Genomic DNA, 20,614 nt, shown 5'->3' with positions numbered 1-20,614 from the left:
TAGAATTTGATGAATACATATTAAACCTTTTTAGCACTGTTAAAAGTACAGTACTTGCTTTTGCTTTTTTTTGATGGTGGTAGATCTAATGTACTACTCGTGGATGTAGTATGGCAATAAAGGTTTCGAAAAATGGTATTCAGATTCACACTGGTAAAATTGAACACTGAATAAAGCACATAATCAGTACCTGAGATGATAATTGTCATAGTAGTTTTTACTGCTGTTAAGCAGCAACATTGCAGACATTTAAACGGCTTCTAAAATAGAAATTTTGTGCATTGTCATCACGAATGGTTTAGACAAAACCATTGTGATTTTTTCTGCTTAGATTGTAATAATAAAATGTTAGATTTTTTACACAGTGGCCCTATCATACATGCGGCGCAATAAGGCGGAAGACGTGCATGGTGTGATTTGTTGCCATTTTTAGATCAGTGCAACTGTAATTTTCATGTGTTATTTAAACATCATTCATATAGTATTATAGTCTTTATTAATATGTATAATAGGCTTTTTATGTTCATTCAAGTTAAAAGTTTTAGCAATAGCATTGTTTGCTGTTGTATTTTTATTAGTTTATTGTATATTTCCAATTTAACTTAATTTTTTATTTAGGTTCAATAGTTGTCCTTTTAAATGTAAAAAATAGATTTGAAAAAAACTATTTATTTCTGTTAGTAAGATACATTTCCAATTATAAGTTTACATTTTTCTTATTTTATTTGTACCTAATTCTATGTAATATCTGGGGCCCTATCAAACAACTGGCGCAATCAGTAGCAAGACGTGTTTGGTGTGATTTGTTGCTATTTTCAGACCAGCACAACCTTAATTTTGTCATTTTGCACCATGTTGTTTAAATAACAAATCCATTTTCGCCACTTTGTGGATTCATGGTTGCTCTGGTCTATAAAGGAGGCGTGTTAAGGCGCATTGTTGGCATGTTGCTATTTTGAAGAACTGAAATTGACTGCGCCACTGACCATCCAAAAGCCTGTCTAAAGTCCAGCACAGAGCGCGTTAGTTATGCACCTACATGTATGTGGGTTTAAACGCGTACACATTGCTTTATATACACAGGATTTAAAACAATACACAAATATCTTTACATATGAAAATAATTTTTACATAAGGATTAAATTGTTACAAAAAAATATTACTTCCTACATACATATAAAAACCACTGTCTCCATGCCTTCTTCATACCTCCATGCCTTTTTTCCAATTCATTTATGACAATTTGCATTTGTATAATGTTATCAGTATTATCAGTATTGTTTATATATGCATATTTATATTTGTTTTAATAAAAAACTAGTTTAGATTTATCCACCTGTCGGGTTTTGGAGATGTATACATCACCATATGGGACATAAGAATAGGACATGTGTTTGGATAGGCTAATGGCTGTCTTCAGTGGAGTAAGTACAACACGAATTGAAGATGCTCGTTCTTTATTCTCCCCCAGATTGTTTGTTTAACTGTTTTCTCTCTATAGTGAAGCATTCATTTTTTCCAGTTATGAAGTAGGTGTAAATAGCAAATGCACCATGACGCGATGCAACTGACTCTTAAAGGGAATGGGAAATGAGACTCTGATTGGTTTAATGCATGTTATGCTCAAAACACACCCATAAATAATTAAAATAATAAGCACAACCCTGTTAGACCATGTGCAAAGCGTATTTTTTCATCCTTAAAATAGCAAAAGTGGATTCACACACGCCCTTAATGATTTTGCGCCATGCACTTTAGATTTTGTGCCTAGATCGTTAAAATTGAGCCCTTGCTTTAAAAGATGTGATTTCAGCTTTGTTCGCTTAATGAAAATTATCTATAGTTGTTTTAAGTTTTAGTCAACATTAAAAACACGGATACGACCTGATATAGCTCTTAAATATGTTAAAAAACAAAGAAACAAATTACAATATATTTGTAAATTAACAAACAAATATACAAGCTAATAAATAATAACTTTTCATAAAAATATTCATCAAATAATATTAACAAACCTATTTGCAATGTGTTGTCTTACTTTTAGTAGTGGCTTTTAAGAGGGGATGCAGTTTCCGAAAGGCATTTAGCATGCTGTCCTTGGGCTTTGATTTAGCATGCTAAAAGTCTAACAGTTACCTTAACACAGCCAGCACTTTAAAACCTTCTTCAAGAAGTTTCATCTCTGAATTCATCCCCCTTTTAAAGCCTCGCTGCCACAGCCATCAAAGAGCGGCTTTTGTAACAAACTCACCACCTTTAGCAATATATTTCAAGACAATTACTGTCAATCCTCAGATTGCCCACAGTGAGCAATGTTCCTATTATTATGAGTAATCCATCTCTTTTTTTATGTCTTAGGACTGCTAGTTTTGTGCAATTACAGTTCAGTTATTTAGCCTATTAGCTGAATATCTGTCAGCTTATTGCTTACTATTTTACGTTATCTTTTCATGTGTGACTAGGCGGATTAGCCTCAAATGTACGTGACATGACTACTATTAATTATACTGTGTTTTCTTAAGACTGACTAGCTGTACAGGCGACCCCTCAGCTAGTTAATTTGTTAAACAAATAAATCAGGCAGATGCAGTGTACTTTTACACCATGCAGAGCTAAATCTGACTAAATTAGAGGATAAAGTCTGTTACTAAGAAGAAGCTTGATTAGAAGATCTTGTTTAAGCATGCACTATTTCTGATTAAAAAATGATTTTATATAAATATATGAATATAAATTAGCTGTCTCAGTGAGAAAGCATTAAGATTAGAGTCTCTCTTCATTTCTGTTTCCATACAAATACACATGTCTGTTTATTGATTGATTGAGCTGCAGTGTCTTATGGTCTTGTACTTACACTGAAACATGATAAACTATGTGAGGAATAATGTCAATGGTTTTATGATAGAGGTTACTCTACAAAATGGATTAAAGAAGCTGCAGCTCGTTTTGAAAATATGGATCAAAAACAATCCTTGGTTCGAAAATCATAGAAACAAAGATTTCTTATATTATTCAGTATTCGGCTTTAAGTAACGAGTTTGCAAATATAGTACAAAAACATTGGCCAAATTTGAAATTTAGATTCTGCTTTGAGACACTGTTGTAAAGATCCTCCATGAATTGTTTTTAAACGAGCCCTTAACTTGTTAGTGAGAGCGGATCAAGGTTCTGAACATTCTGATAATCCTTTCTCAGTCCCTGAAGGTAATTATAGATGTGGTCAATGCGCACAGTGTAACTTTACAACTATATTTCAGTTTTTTTTTTTGTCATCCCCATTCAGTTAAGCTTCTGAAGATTAAAGGTGTGATTTCTTTAAAGGTGCAGTAGGTGATCTGCCAAAATGCAAACCGCTTAGCATATTATCTTTGGACGCGGGGAGGGACTGTGATTCAAAGCCACACCCCCTGAAATCGTGAATGCGTGCACCGCGTCACAACAGCAGACAGACAACCCACTAGTCCATGTCATTTACCAGTTAGTGTTTAGCCAGCGCCGTGCAGGAATTACATTTATTACTTAGCCACACTTATATGCTATTTCTGAGCGAATATTCAGAGTAGCATGGTAAACAGTACAGGAGGGCTGTCATTGTTAAAAAAATGACCCAATGTGAATATAAAAGCAACTTCAGCTCAATAAAGCAGGTTAGGCGGAATATTTTGTTGCTAAATTTAACAAAAATCTACATTAACGATGCTGTAAAAGGACCTTATAAAACTGAAAATAATCACATCAATCGGGAGATTTCAGTGGCTGAACAACACGTTTGTGCATATAATTCATTCATAACAACACAATCTAACATAAGCTTAGCCTGACTAAAATAGTTTTAAAACAGAACATTACCTGTCTAATAGTAATACTTCAGCCATGGTGTCGTCCTTCCTCCAGCGTGCTAAAGTAACTCCAATATTGATTCAGGTTTTTAAAAGTTTCAATTCAGCATTTGATTTCTCCCAGTCTGTCTTGTGACCTTGCAGAAACGCCAACCGAGCACAGAAATGCCAACCAGCGAACCATTCGAACCAGCGACCTTCTTGCTGTTAGGCGACAGCACTCCCTACTGCGCCACAAAAAATGTTTCTGAAGACAATCAACTACTGCACCTTTAAATTTAAATTTGGATTCTGATTTGAAATCTTTTTTGTAATTGTATGTATGTCTCTCATATTGACATACTGTATTCAAAAAATCCCGTTTACTGGCTTGTTGGTAGATTGATGTGATTATTTGTTGCAGGTGTAATGCGTTATATTACTAAATACTTTGTCTCTGAAGAAGTTTAAATTTGGATGTTTATTTGAAATCTTTTTTGTAACTGTATGTATGCATCTCATATTGCCATATGTATTATGTTGCATGTGTGTGTGTTTGCTTACTGGCTTGTTGGTTGATTGGGGTGATTATTGTTTGCAGGTGTGATGTGTAGAGCTGTACTACTATTTCTTGAGTTCTCCAATTGTCTTATTTACCCTGATGAAGACCATGTAGGTCGAAACGTTGTTATATATAAAAAAAATTATCATTAGAAATGACACTAGAAATTAGTAATTATAATTGCAATTTAAAACCTGAAAAACACTATCAATTTTTAAATGCAAATCAGGACCGGGGGGGCCCAAGTCGGAGCACTCACTCTGGTCCCCTATGCTCTGAGCTGCTTTGGGAAATTTTAAGTTGAACCAAAACACTTGATTACAGCTGGCTTAAGATTGGCAAGCTAAATTCAGGACCATGCAACCTGCAGAACCTGGGAACTTAAAAAAAATACAAATAAATTTAATTACAAATCAATGGTGTTGATAAAGCAAAACATAATAAATCTGCAACATTTATTTACAAGTGTTTATCTTATGAGGGACTTAAATTACCCATAATAAAATCTCATATAAAGTGCGCAGTATAACTGAATATTTGAAAAATATTTTTGTCCATTTCTCAGTGAATATAGGTCATATATTTTGGTGCATTTGAACAAAACAGATTTATTAAAAATAATATTTTTGTCACCTAACATCTTTAGAAATAGAACGATTATATTCATGCAAAATATTGGGAAACTACAAAATATCAACCAAATTTTATAAATGTTTTGTTTCTCTTAAATTTTGCTCTTTTTAAATTCTATATTTAATATTTTCCCCTAACATATACAATTGGGTGTACTAATTCTGAACCATTATTATAAATTATTTTGTTAGACTAGCTCCAGATTTGGCTTTAGTACTCATTAATCTAATGTATAATATTGTAAAGCTTCCTATAAAAACTATCATTTAAATGAGAGATTTGTGAAGGGTGTATATATATGTTCAGCACTGTATGACTATATATATGCAAATGACATATATGACATACAAGTTGTGTATGTAGTGAAATCATTCCAATTTATGCTGAAAACTTCAAATTGGATTTAATCTTTTGACATGCACACACTGGATGAATAAATCTTTTCTTTCTTTCCTGCTTTAACTTTTCTTTGTTTGTTTTAAAGAAGCAGACTTGAAGTTGAAGTGAAGCGGTCGGTCAAGTTTACATTCTTTTGTAATATGATTTTCACTTTAATGATAATCTGCGTACAATATAACTTTTTTTTTATTTTAAAAATGACATGTTTTGCTTTAGCTTTTAAAGCATGGGCACTATCGTCTCGACATACAGCAGTGTCTGATGATACAGGGTTGGTTGCTTTTGCAAAGGTGAATATGCTCAGTAGAAGTAATGGACTGACCAAAATTTGGACTGGAAGGACAAGTTTGACCTAACGCACTAAGCCATCGCAGAGCTGGTTCAAGACAAGCATTTATACTTTTTTTTTTTTTACTGTTTTTAGAAAATGAAAGATTGTTTTGTTTTGCTTTACTTTGTTCCATTATCTGTATCACACCAGTCCAGTGCTGCCTGACTAGCAGATTCATATTAAGTCTAAGGATGCAATAGACGATCCATGACTTCACACTTAACTAAGTTACATCTGTTTGGTTTATGTCGAGACATTCTTTTGTCCGAAATGTATGAAGGACTTATAAAAACTGCCTTGTGAAAAAATGTGCCGAACTCAGCTTGAACACCAACAGGGGTATCAAGTGGAAGCATATAGGTTCTGCCTCCCTGCCATCGGTTACTAGACATTGTTGAATGCCAGACACAGGCAATGCTGGACAGAGAATGGAACAAAGAAAAAGAAAAATATGTTGTTGCAGATTCAGTTTAAGTCAACAAAATTTCTAAAGAAAAAATGAAGTGTGAGCTAACTATCTGCTCTTGAAACTCCAACTGGAAAATTGATTTTTTAAAAAAGTGTCAAATAATGACTATATTAATATGCTTTATAACATATGTCTAAATTAATAAACTTAATTCCTGGAGGGCCACAGCTCTGCACAGTTTTTCTCCAGCCCTAATCAGACACCTGATCCAACTAATCAAGGTGTTAAAGACTACTCTTGAACACCTTGATTATTTGGATCAGCTGTGTTAGAATAAGATCAGAGCAAAACTATGCAAAGCTGTGGCCCTCCATGAATTGAGTTTGAGACCTACGGTACAGTATGCTTTATAAGAAAATACTAATACAGTTTTTCTTGACTGATGTCAATTTTAATCTTTTCCATGATTGACTGACATTTGAATTATTGATCAATTAATAGATTAATCAGTAATTTTAATGCTTTAACACACGCTTATTGGAAATATGTGCAAAGTGCTTCAGCTTACATATTTGTAAAACTTTAAAAACATACTTATATAAATGTTTGAATGCAGTTTATAAGTAAAATGAAAGCTATTGGGCAGTATTACGCAAACAACGTTTGTTCCTTAACACACTAATGATATTTAAAGTAATATATTATCAATAAACCTCTTTCAAAATTACCTCTTTCAACAACACTGCATAGATAAATAACAATAAAAAAAAAACTTTAAACATGTCCATGAACTAATATAGAATATGTTTGCCTTATCTGTCTATCTCTATATGGAGAACTTTCCCGATGTGGTCAGTTTTCTCGGAAGCTCACATTGTATGTTGTACTTGTGATGTAGAGAACTCTGGAGTCTGGTGAAGCATGATACTACAAAAGTGATTAAAGCAATAAAAAACTATGTGATCGCAGAGCACATTTGTCTGACGTTTGCTTTTGAAAACAGTAAGTTTACATGGACACCAATGATCCAATTTTATTCCGATTAAGACAATACTCTGATTAAGAGTAAACAGCGATTTATGATTACCTTAATCCGAATAAAGTCATAATCGAACTAAACAGAAACATGTGGAGTATGCTAATATTAGTCGCATTATTGAAGTGCAGTACAGACATGTAAACACCGCAATCAAACTGTTATCGTCATTTCTGACTTTTTGCCATGTTTTGCGACAGGATAGTCCATACACACTATTCTCTGCATCTACCGACCACAGACACCTGCATTGCAAAATGCAGAGGTTTCTTTTCCCATACGGCGTGCAGTATCAAATTATATTAAAATATGAACTTCCAGCAGCATACTTGCATGATATATCTCGTTTGTCACAGGGGGCATGCATAAAATGCTCCTGAATATACTGTAAGTGAAAGTGCCAAACTGCAGTTAAAGTCGACAAACTATAAACAAAACACCCAAAAAAAACACGAAAATCTGAAGGAAATGCGGATAGCGTGATGACGCAATGCATTAATCGAATTATGTGCAATAACATGTAAAACATGCATTCAAAATGCAAATCATATAAACACCTTAATCATATTATCGTCTTATTCAGATTAAGGCAAATATTTCGATAACTGATGTCCATGTAAACGTAATCACTGTTGGGTTTTGGTCTGTGGCTTGCTGGGCGAACTGTACAACAAGCTAAACCTTCTCACAAACGTGTAGAAGAAATTAAGACTTTTATCTAAAACATATAACGAAAACCCCCTAAGTAAATTATTATTCACTGAGGTACATATTTCTAATTAATCTGTAATAATGTGATGTGTCTAGTTCAGAAGTACATTGTCACTAGCATGACAGCGTGCTATTGACACTCAAAAATGCAAGGATCCTCACCCAAAGTGAAAAGTTTTTTTCAGTAAGTAAAAAGATAAGACTGTTAAAAGAGTCAGATGCATAATTTAATAAAACCATTTAATGAATAAATATAAATATAATGACTAACTTACAGTTCCTCAGATGTACACACTGGCGACTGGTGTATGTTTGGATCCATGTGTTTTTATTATTTTAAGTGTGTTTAATAGTCAAATCTGTACATTAAGGAAAATCTGGAAGATGTGAAATGGCCAACATTAGTCACGAATGTCCAAGATGCATTAAAGGCTTATGCTATTTAGTTATTAGCCCACTTCATTCGCCTTCATGCAGAATAAAACTTCCCACAGATCAAATTTTATATTATATGATCATAATCTAAATGCACCAATTGAGGTAGATAATATTTAAAGGCATAGTTCACCCCAAAAATGAAAATTCTGAAATAATTCTGAAATGAAACTCATTATTTACTTGTTCCAAACTTTTTTTTTGTCCTCTCTTATACACAAAAGAAGATATTCTGATGAATCTTGAAAATTTACATCCACTGACTTCCATAGTATCTTTTGTTCTACTAGGACATCTATAGCTACAGTTTTTTAACCTTCTTCGAAATATCTTCATTTGTGTTCAACAGAAAAACAGAAACTCATAAAGCTTTAGAAATGCTTGAGGGTGAGTAATTGATGAGTAAATTTTTCTTTTGTGGTAAACTATCCCCTTAATGGTCTGATAATGATTTTCACAACACGATGACCCCGGGCGGTAAACTGATAAGTCGTTCTGCTTCTCCTAGCATACCAGAAATCATTCTCTTGCATTTGCTGTAAGTTTTGCATGTGAGCACTTCAAAACTATTCATGTTAGTGACATCCATGTTTAGTCAAAACTCAATATTATGTACTAATTTAATCATTTGTTAGCCTCCCATCAAATAATGATTTGCAGTTCAAGGTATTACCTGCTGCATATTTGTGCTAATTGTAAAATGCACTATTTCCGAGCGCAAACAAGTTTTTTTTTATTTATCTCGAGATATCCCTTTAGCTTCTAGTATTGAAAGACATGCCGTTAGATAGATTATCTTAAAAACTGAGATGGTAAACACGTAAATCTTCGAAGGAACCATTGCTCCATGGCTTTGGCAGTGCGTGTACCACTTATCTGATCAGTCCAGTCCTGAGTCCAGGTCAACACGCAGGTTTTTTTTCCAGTGGAACTTGTCTGTTTTGAAGGTTAATTGCTACAAACCTAGGGACCTGAGATCCTCCCCTTCTCCCAGCGATGGCTGTCCCACTCGGGGTAAAGTTCCAGGGGCATGTGGGATGTGTTGGTGATGTTGTGGATGAGGTGTCTCCAGGCTTTGCGAGCGGGTCCGGGCGACTGCACTGTGTGGAGAAAGGGTCAGTAACGGCTGTCTGAATCTGTCCATATGTGGTGTTGTGGAAAGTGCAATGGGAAAGGAACCCGGAGATGTGGTTGGGCAGAGCACCTGTAGTTCTTGTGGTCTGAGTGGAAGCGATATAAGGCCTCCAGGATGTATTCCGGGGTGCATCGGCGAAGGAAAATTTGGGCTGGACCAGGATGAGCCCTGGCCTTGGAAGGGGACGGGAGGAGAGGGATGTCCCGAGGTAAAGGTGGATGTGTAGACACCTGGTGTTTGTGGTGAAGCCATCATGGATTCGATGAGAAAGGCAAGACTCCGCATGACTCGTCCCAGTTCAGCCACCTCTCGTCCCAGGGAACTCACCTGTAACACACATAACCGTTAACAAGTGTCACTTTTGACATTGACATTCATTAGGAAACAGCGTTAGAGCCCTATCATACAACCGGTGCAATTCGGCGCAAGCCGCAACGCAATTGTTGTTTGGTATTGGTATTGCTTGGCGCAAGAGTCGTTTTGACTTTGTGCACCACGCTGTTTAAATAGCAAATTCATTTGCGCTCATGTGGTCGCCCATAGGCATTCTGGTCTAAAAAGGGAGGCGTGTTAAGGCGCATTGCTGGTGCGGTACTATTTTAAGGAACTTATATAGACTGTTGCATAAAAAAAAATTCAAAATGTAAAAAATTCAGATGTATGAAACACTGCGTACGCCGAATCCTACGCATATTCTATTTGTACATCCGAATTAACTTGAAACTGAGCGCACTTGCACGAGTGCAAACCCCTTCCCTGTCTCTCCCAATATGAATATGCTAATGAATCTACTTTGGCATAACCAAATGAAAAAGTGTTACATCCCGTGACTGTTTTATTTTTGTTTCTATATTGCAGTTTTTCTCCTTTGTTTTTTTGATTACTCTTGTTAATTAATTAATTAATATACGATCCAAACCATATATTGTGTTGCCCTCACCCCACCCCACCCCTAAACCCAACCATCACAGGAGACTGTAGGATTTATAAGAAGCTTTTTGAGAAACGAGGACGTTACCAATGTCTTCGTATTTCACCTCTTTTTTGTAACACCTGTGTCATACCCATGTCATTATACAGATTTGTGTCCGGATATGTCACAAAAACACGTACACACACACACACACACACACACACACACACACACACACACACACACACACACACACACACACACACAATATAAAGCTTATTCCAAAATATTTTCCTTTAATATTTTAAATGTGTAACACCTGGTTTTATTGAATTTTTTATTTTAGCTGTTATATACTATTGCTGTTTGGTACAGCATATTATTTACAGTAAATAACTGCACTGAACTATTATGCCTCATATGTTTCATTGACAGTTTTATTGATCACTATGATATGATTGATTTGGATTTACATTGCTTCGATTTTAAAAATGTGAAGACCGACGAATGTAAAGACCTTCGACTCTACCTTTGCCATTGACTCTACCTGTGCGACTCCATCGAGCAAAGACACCAACAAAGCACTTGAGTACGCTACTTTCTTGTTTTACTTCATCTTTACACTTATTTTTTGTTTTCATTGCACTTTTATTATGTGTTTTCTAATTCCTGTTGTTACTAACACTCGCAAAACATGGGAGGTACGCTGCAGGCGTATCTGCTATTTCACAACTCTCTCTCTTCGTGGGCCCTCTGGAATTGTCAATCAGCTGTTAACAAGGAAGATTTTATTACCTCCATAGCTACATATTCTGACTATAATCTCATGGCTCTAACTGAGACCTGGTTGAGGCCGGAGGACACTGCTACACATGCTACTCTTTCTGCTAATTTCTCTTTTTCCCACACTCCTCGTCAGACAGGGAGAGGGGGTGGGACTGGACTACTGATTTCCAAAGAATGGAAATTTACTCTGAGACCGTCTCTGCCAACAATCAGCTCCTTTGAATTCCATGCAGTCACCATTATCCACCCCTTCTACATAAATGTGGTTGTCATCTACCGCCCACTGGGTCCATTAGGTCACTTCTTAGATGAACTGGATGTTCTTCTCTCATCTTTTTCTAATGATGACACTCCCTTGTTGGTGCTAGGTGACTTCAACATTCACATTGAGAGACTGCAAGCTCCTGACTTTCAGACTCTGCTTTTACCTCAAAAGAGCACCTACTTCTGCTACCCACAAATAAGGTAATCAGCTAGACCTTATTTACACACGACATTGCTTCGCTGATCAAACACTAGTAACTCCACTACAAATATCGGATCATTTCCTTCTGTCCCTCAACATCCACATAACTCCTGAGCCACCACACACTCCAACACTGGTTGCCTTTCGCAGAATTCTACGCTCTCTCTCACCCAATAGACTATCCACCATTGTTTCAGACATTGTTTCAGACTCTCTTCCTCCATCTTGCAAACTCTCTACGAACAGTGCCACTGATACATTCTGCTCCACACTAGCATCATGTCTAGACAGATTATGTCCTCTTGCATCCAGGCCAGCCCGTGCCAGTCCTCCTGCACCCTGGCTCTCGGATGCTCTCTGTGAGCATTGCTCAAAACTTCGGGCTGCAGAGAGAATTTGGCGGAAAACTAAAAATCCTGCACAGCTCTTAACATACCAAACTCTTCTGTCTTCTTTCTCGGCTAAAGTTACTTCTGCAAAGCAGACATATTTCCATCAGAAAATCAACAATGCCACTAATCCTCGCCTACTTTTTAAAACATTTTCCTCCCTCCTCTATCCTCCTCCTCCTCCCAGCATCCTCCACACTTGCTACTGATGACTTTGCTACATTCTTTTGCACCAAAACTGCAAAAATCGGTTCTCAATTTTCTGCACCTAAAACAAACACACAAGATACACCACCAACACCACACACACTCACCTCTTTTTCTCAGCTCTCTGAGTCTGAGGTGTCCAAACCTGTGCTATCTAGCCATGCAACCACCTGTCCACTTGATCCCATTCCCTCTCATCTCTTGCAAGCCATCTCTCCTGCAGTCATACCAACACTGACTCACATAATTAACACATCTCTTGACTCTGGTTTATTCCCCACTTTATTTAAGCAGGCTAGGGTAACCCCACTGCTAAAGAAACCTAACCTGGACCATACGCTACTTGAAAACTACAGACCAGTATCCCTGCTTTCATTCATGGCCAAGATTCTGGAGAAATTAGTGTTCAATCAAGTCCTGGACTTTCTTACTTAAAACAATCTCATGGACAACAAGCAATCCGGCTTTAAGAAAGGCCACTCAACTGAGACTGCCCTGCTCTCGGTCGTGGAGGATCTCAGACTGGCTAAAGCAGACTCAAAATCATCAGACCTCATCTTGCTGGACTTGTCAGCTGCTTTTGACACTGTCAATCACCAGATCCTGCTATCTACGCTCGAGTCACTGGGTGTTGCGGGCACTGTTATACAATGGTTCAAATCTTACCTCTCTGACAGGTCATTCAGGGTGTCTTAGAGGGGAGAGGTGTCCAACCTACAGCTTCTAAACACTGGGGTACCTCAAGGCTCTGTTCTTGGGCCACTTCTCTTCTCCATCTACACATCATCTCTAGGACAAGTCATCCAGAAACATGGATTCTCCTACCACTGCTATGCTGATGATACCCAGCTATACCTCTCTTTTCATCCTGATGATCCCTCGGTTCCAGCTCGCATCTCTGCCTGCCTGTTGGACATTTCACACTGGATGAAAGATCATCATCTTCAGCTTAACCTCGCAAAAACGGAAATGCTTGTAGTTTCTGTCAACCCGACTCTACTCCATAACTTTTCAATCCAGATGGATGGGGCAACCATTACTGCATCCAAAATGGTGAAAAGCCTTGGAGTAACGATTGATGACCAACTAAACTTCTCTAACCACATTTCTAGAACTGCTCGATTGTGCAGATTCATACTCTATAACATCAGAAAGATCCAACCCTTCTTATCTGAACATGCAGCTCAACTCCTTGTTCAAGCTCTTGTTCTCTCCAAACTGGATTACTGCAACTCTCTACTAGCCGGGCTTCCAGCTAACTCTATCAAGCCTCTTCAGCTGCTCCAGAACGCAGCAGCACGAGTGGTCTTCAATGAACCTAAAAGAGCACATGTCACTCCGCTGCTCTTCCGTTTGCACTGGCTGCCAGTTGCTGCTCGCATCAAATTCAAAGCTCTGATGTTTGCCTACAAAGCGACTTCTGGCTTTGCTCCTTCTTATCTGCTCTCACTTCTGCAGATCTATGTGCCCTCCAGAAACTTGCTTTCTGTGAATGAACGTCGCCTTGTGGTTCCATCCCAAAGAGGGAAGAAATCACTTTCGCGAACGCTCGCGTTCAATCTGCCCAGTCGGTGGACTGAACTCCCTAACTGCATCAGAACGGCAGAGTCACTCGCTGTTTTCAAGAAACGACTAAAAACTCAACTATTTAGTCTCCACTTCACTTCCTAATCTGCAATTGCCTCTCTGGATATACCACTAACTGTACTAAAAAAAAAAAAAATACTAATACTTTCCTTCTTAGACTTTACAGACCTGAAACTTGCCTATAGCACTTATTCATTGTTGCTCTTATAGTTGTGTAAATTGCTTCCTTGTCCTCATTTGTAAGTCGCTTTGAATAAAAGCGTCTGCTAAATGATTAAATGTAAATGAAAATGTAAAAATGAAAATTGTAAAAATAGCTTAGATGTAGATGTAAGCTTGCTACATTTCCCAGGGGGTAGCTTTTAGTGTAGTTAAGCTAGATTTTAAGTAGAGTGGCTAATAGCTTAGTTCACTAAATTTTTCAAACAGCTTGCCCAACACTTCCCTGTATACATTTCAGGAGAGTGCAAAATACACCCTAGGAGGTATGCTTTTTTATGCGCTTTTGTTTTCACGAATCCATCAGAGGCCATTGAGTACGCTTTTGAAATCTCAAATTTCTCCATCGAATTGCCATTCGCACCGGCTCAAGGCTCGAGTCTCAAGGCTGCTGACATACACGGCGTGTCATTGGGCAAACTGGTAACAGGGAAAAAGCAGTCAGCTGGTAGCGCAAAAATAAACAAAAGCCGTTGGCAGCATCATACCACCTCATAGCGTCCGGTTGAAAGACGAAATGCAGTCAAACGTAGCTCTGGCTAAATAATTTGTGTATTCACAATGAGCCTGTGTTGGAATGATTGCTGAACAGAAGCGGAGCATTATTTATTACTGTATAATATAGTGTAATGATGTTTAATTATTTATTCAAAATACTAAATCCTACTGTTATTTTTTATTTCCATATCATTATTTTATATTTCAGAGGATTTAAACTCTGGACAATTTCTTAAGCTCATTAAAATATAATATTATACACTCATTCATTATCCTTCAGCTTATTAATTATAATAATGCATTTTATTTAAAGGCACCTTTCTTGACCCTAAAAGTCAATATACAAGAGCAAAGACATTCAGTTCAAATAAAAAACACAAATATTCAGTTTATTTTAAGTTGGACATTGGACACTGATGTCGGCCTTAGAAAAGTCAATAAAACAATAAAAAGTCCCTGATCTATCAGGGGTTGCCACAGCAAAATGAACCACTAATTACTCTGGCATGTTTTTTTTTTTTTTTTGCCCTTCTAGTCACAACCCAGCTGTCAGGCAGTCGCTGGAATCATCCAACTCACCTGGACTTACTTACAACCCTTCACATTCATCAGATTACTGATTGCTATACGCACAGACACACACACACACTGCATAAAAAGCACCTCTGGTCACTCTGTAACTGTCAGTCCTAATGATCACACCCTGAGATTCACCCGATCCATCTTCAGCACTTCCAAGTTTACCTTCAGCATTTACAAGCGTATCTCCAGCGTTTCTTCAACTCCAGTGTCCCATTGTTGGTTGTGCTTCTCATCTTCCTGGATTCCCGCTATGTGTGTCTTGTGTCTGCAATGTCCTCTCTGTGTTTCTACCAACCTGCTACGAACTTAAGCTTAAGCTTCTTTGTTTGCCTTTGTTCAATAAATCCTTGTGTTAAACGCATCCTCTTGTGTCCAGTTCCTTGAGCAGGGTTGTCCAAACTCTGTACTGTACCGGATTAACTTCCAGAGAGGCGTGTTGAAGAAATTTAGAGCTAAACTATGCAAGACACCAGCCCTCCAGGACTGAGTTTGGACACCCCTGTCCTAGAGTGTCGTGACAGCAGCACTGGGAAACACCCATACTCACTCATCTATAATATACAATGTAATGCTATTATTTTTTATGCATTTGTAAATATTTGTAAATATATTATACAATACAAAGTTATGTAGTGCAAACATTTATTGCAAAATAACATTTGACTTACTCAACGGTTTTCAATATAAATTAATTTGATGCATTAACATTTATATGCTATTTTTTTATAAAGCAAAAATAGCTGTTTAACAGCTAACTTTTTAATATTTATTTAGCATTTTTGTGACATCCCAACAATACTAGAAAACACATATTAATGCATCAAAATAATTTTTAAAATTTTGCCATCTAAAACTTTATATTGTAAAATAGATTAATTTCTAAATTTTTGTTTTTCAGTTCTAAACATAATGTAGATTCCAATACATAAAGACCTGTCAAGTATTTTTCGAAAGGGCTGCAAAAAGCAAGCAAATAACGAGAAATGAAAACAGTTTCTCACAGCAACAGAGCAGTATGATCCTGTAAGGCCATGGGTCGTCCCTCTGCGTCCACCCATCTGTCACTGTCTGCTTCAGCCAGCAGCTTTCAGGTATTATTTATTTAGCTCCCATGGGATGCCATTGTTGTTTGTTGACTTATTGATATTTAGTTATTTCTGGCTTTTTTCTTAACAAAGATCATTACTTACAATCCTTGCTGTAGATCTGGATTCTTTTACACACGGTCTTTATGAATATTTACTTTCTCTGTTATTCTTGTAAATTTGAGTGAAGTTGTAATACATACATTTATACTAAATATAACGATAGAATAGTTGCATTGTTTTCACTTAAGAGCTTGGTAAAAAATTGCAAAACAATGCCATGTATTCAGAAACGTTTGCATTCATTTTTAGCCAACACAATACCAATGGTACCTCAGAAAAGTTCATTTTAATTTTAATTAATAGTTTCCAAGTGGGCAGTTCATTCCGCTGTGGCGACCTCTGAAAAATATGTACATCAAGTATAACATTGTACTAAATTAAAAATATAGATATTATAAAATTTATTTTGCGAAAAGTGTATTTTTATAATCATGTTTAGATTCACATGAATAAAGAAATGAATAAATAAATGAATAATTAAATACTCACTGGCCACTTTATTAGGTACCCCTTACTAGTATCGGGTTGGACCTGCCTTCAGAACTGCCTTATTCATTCAACATTTAACAAGATACTGGAAATATTCCTCAGAAATTTTGTTCCATATTGACATGAAAGCATCACACAGTTACTGCAAATTTGTCGACTGCACGTCTATGATGCGAACCTCCCATTCCACCACAACCCAAAGGTGCTCTATTGGATTGAGAACTGGTGACTGTGGAGGCCATTTGAGTACAGCAAACTCATTGTCATGTTCAAGAAACCAGTCTGAGATGATTCACGCTTGATGACATGGTGCGTTACTCTGCTGGAAGTAGCTATCAGGACATGGGTAATGAGGTCATAAAGGGATGGACATGGTCAGCAACAATACCCAGGTAGGTTGTGGTGTTGACACGATGCTCAATTGGTATCTATGGTTCAAAGTGTGCCAAGAACATATCCCCCAAACCATTACACCACCAATATCAGCCTAAACCATTGATACAAGGCAGGATGGATCCATGCTTCCATGTTGTTGATGAAAAATTCTGACCCTATCATCTGAATGTCGCAGCAGAAATCGAGACTCATCAGACCAGGCAACGCTTTTCCAATCTTCTATTGTCTAATATTGGTAAGACTTTGCTAATAGTAACCTCAGTTTTCTGTTTTTAGTTGATAGGAGGGGCACCTGGTGTGGTCTTCTACTGATGTAGCCCATCTGCCTCAAGGTTGGACTTGTTGTGCATTCAGAGATGCTCTTTTGCAAACCTTGACTTTAGAGTGGTTATTTGAGTTACTGTTGCATTTCTATCAGCTCAAACCAGTCTGGACATTCTCCTCTGACCTCTGACATCAACAAGGCATTTGTGCCCACAGAAGTGCCGCTCACTAGATATTTTTTCTCACGTATTGTTTCTTTATGTACGATATTTTCTCTTAAATACTCAGACCAGCCAGTCTGGCACCAACAACCATGCCACATTCAAAGTCACGTAAATCACCTTTCTTCCCCATTCTGATGCTTGATTTAAACTGCAGCAGATCATCTTGACCTAAGCTGTGTCCGAAACCACTTACTACTCAGTAGGTGCTGCATTTGAATGTAAACGTACTATTCGGCCGTTAGGAAAGTACATTCTATACAATATAAATGTGAAAAGTATGAATGGAATTCGGATGTACTACATACTACGCCATTTTGTCATGGTCACGTGACCTACCTGCCTCATTTGCATCGCTTCACTCCCATTCATGAATTATCTCGCTGGACATTATGGGATAGCGCAGCATGCATGGAATGCGCACTTTAGAATCTTGCGGGAAGTAGTAAGTCATCCAGGTACTTCTCGCATACTGATTTTGGAATTCTATGAATTCGGACATACTACTCGGCTCGCATACTGATTTTAACGTACTATATAGTATGGAAGTATGCGGTTTCGGACCCAGCCCATGTCTACATGCCTAAATGCAGGGAGTTTGTGATTGGCTGATTAAAAATTTGTGTTAACAAGCAGTTGGACAGGTGTACCTAATGAAGTGGCTGGTGAGTGTGTGTGTCTGTGTGTGTGTGTGTGTGTATATATATATATATATATATATATATATATATATATATATATATATATATATATATATATATATATATATATATATATATATATATATATATATATACATACACACACTTTTAAAATATGCTAAAACTACTGTATTAAGAGAAAACCTGAAGACTCTTTCACACTATGGATTAGCTTTTAACTACTAGCCTTTAACTGCTATAGCTAAAACTATAATTATAACAATTAAGACCTAAGGTATGAGTCCACAAGTAAAATGTGTCTATACAGTAGAATGACATCATTGGGATCTTTTTTGAAACATTGAAACATTATTTTTAACTGGTGAACAATAAACACATTGACATCCAATCATTTTAAAAAGTTACATAACAAAAATGAATGCTTCAGATAGTTCTGCCAGGAAGACTCCTATGTCATGTCATTCATAATTATCTCGTCAGCCTATATTAACCAAGCGAGCTACATACAGTATAAGCACATCTAAACAATCTGTTTCGCTGTACTCAGGTGATGTTGTGGAAGTTTCCCTCCATCCTTCCTACCACCCCCAGGTCGGCCTCGTCTTCACTCAGGGGTTGGCTCTGCCCTGCCTTCAGTTTCAGGCAGGATCTGCCAGCTCATTCGGAGTTCTGCACCTGAGCTGAGGCCTACGCCAAAGGACTTTATGAAAAGACACTAACTGAACTTACATTTATCCAAACAATTCACCACACTGTAAATGTTAAAACATTTATCTGTCTCCTCCTAAGTCTTTCTGGTAGAACTGCAATGTGTGATTGTTACAAACAAAACATTAACATACTATATTATCATTAACATCCCTAGTATGGATGCTAATATAGATGTTCTCAGAATTATGTCATACCAATAAGCCTGTGCATCAGTAATCAAGAAATAACCACAGCTCACTAAATTCAATTAAGATGCAATAAGGTGACTCTTTCTGTTTATCTTTCCCCATCCCCTTCTGATTATCTCAGAGTAATAATGTTCATGATGGTCCAGAACACAGCACAGATGATCCAGATTCGCACGGACACCGATTTGGCCGCCGCCCTCAGATTCGTGCCAACAAGTGATAATACTCAATAATGAGCGTAATTGGGTAATGATCCATAAATGCCATCAGAGGCAGGGAGGTACAAGACAACAGCTTCTAACAGGAAGGGACAACAGGAAGAGAGCCCTCATCCTCCCGAATCAAGCATGGATTACAACAAAATCCTGCTGAGACACCGGCTGTCAAAAATATATAGTGAGACACAAGAGACAGAGACAGAGATAGAGAGGGGAAAATGAGGAAGAGGCTCAGCAGCAGGGCGTCCCGCTCACGACATTAGCTGTCACAAGCCTCATGTCAAAAGCTATGGGCTGACAATCAGGACTGTGGGTTGTCACATGGATTCATACCCACTGGAGGATTTGGCGGAACTACTTTTTTCTGTTGGTGTCCGATCGGGACTCAGTTATCCGGTGAGAACTGGAGTTATAGTTAAATGGTTGATTTGGAATATATAACAGTTGAAATTAAACAATACAATATACAATTATTAGCCCTCCTGTTTCCCAAATATAGAGCAACAGAAGCAAGAGCAAAGAAATTTTCTCAGTATTTCACATAATATTTTTTCTTCTGGAAAAAGTCTTATTTGTTTTATTTTGGCTAGAATAAAAGTAGTTTTAAATAAATACATATAAATACTTTAAATATTATAAGCCCTCTAAAGCAATATGTTTTCGATTGTCAACAGAACAAAGCACTGTTATACAATGACTTTCCTAATTAACCCGTTAAATGGCACTTTAAGCTGAATACTAGTATCTTGAAAAATATCTTGTCACAAAAGATAAAGATAAAATATACCATTTATTAGAAATTTGTCATTAAAACTATTATATTTATACATGTGTTGAAAAAATCTTCTTTTCCCTTAAACAGAAATTGGGGAAAATATACAGAGAGGCTCATTATTCAAGAGGGCTAATAATTCCGACTTCAATTGTACGTCAAAGCCTCTGAGCCAGACTGACGGTACGATTTTCGAGTTCTGCTGGAGTTCTATTAAACATTAATGTTCAGTTAATGTTAATGCTGATTCTCAATTAATATTAAACAATTCATTATTATAAATGACAACCATGAGGTGAGTGAATAGCAGGGACTGTGAATGATTAGGAGGCTGACAAATTCCTCCAATGATGCAAAAAAAAAAAAAAAAATTAAAAATTAAATTATTTACTTTTTTAGAATTGTTTGTTACTCTGCAGAAATCTCATT

The 20,614-nt window shown here is 37.0% G+C and overlaps 1 protein-coding gene across 13 annotated transcripts in view; it reads right to left on the bottom strand.

Annotated features, from left to right (window-relative positions):
* kcnh8 (potassium voltage-gated channel, subfamily H (eag-related), member 8) overlaps nt 1–20,614 on the bottom strand; it is a 168,771-nt gene that overhangs the window by 9,574 nt on the left and 138,583 nt on the right. For 5 of the 13 annotated variants that reach the window (XR_012395036.1, XR_012395037.1, XM_073931656.1 and 2 more), the window contains 2 exons: nt 9,539–9,796; nt 9,298–9,434 (listed from right to left, as the gene is read on the bottom strand). Coding sequence is in view for 11 of the 13 variants with exons in the window: in XM_073931656.1 (XP_073787757.1) it covers nt 9,298–9,434; nt 9,539–9,796 (395 nt within the window). In the remaining 2 variants the exon portion in view is untranslated. Of the gene's footprint in view, nt 1–7,766; nt 9,797–20,614 lie in introns of those variants that run through there. The other 8 variants (XM_073931654.1, XM_073931653.1, XM_073931655.1 and 5 more) reach the window with 3 other exon arrangements.

This window comes from Danio rerio, chromosome 19 (genome assembly GCF_049306965.1).
Source record: "Danio rerio strain Tuebingen ecotype United States chromosome 19, GRCz12tu, whole genome shotgun sequence".
Lineage (NCBI taxonomy): Eukaryota > Metazoa > Chordata > Actinopteri > Cypriniformes > Danionidae > Danio > Danio rerio.
Note: the sequence above shows the minus strand (reverse complement) of the source record. Positions and strands in the feature narration are given on the sequence as shown.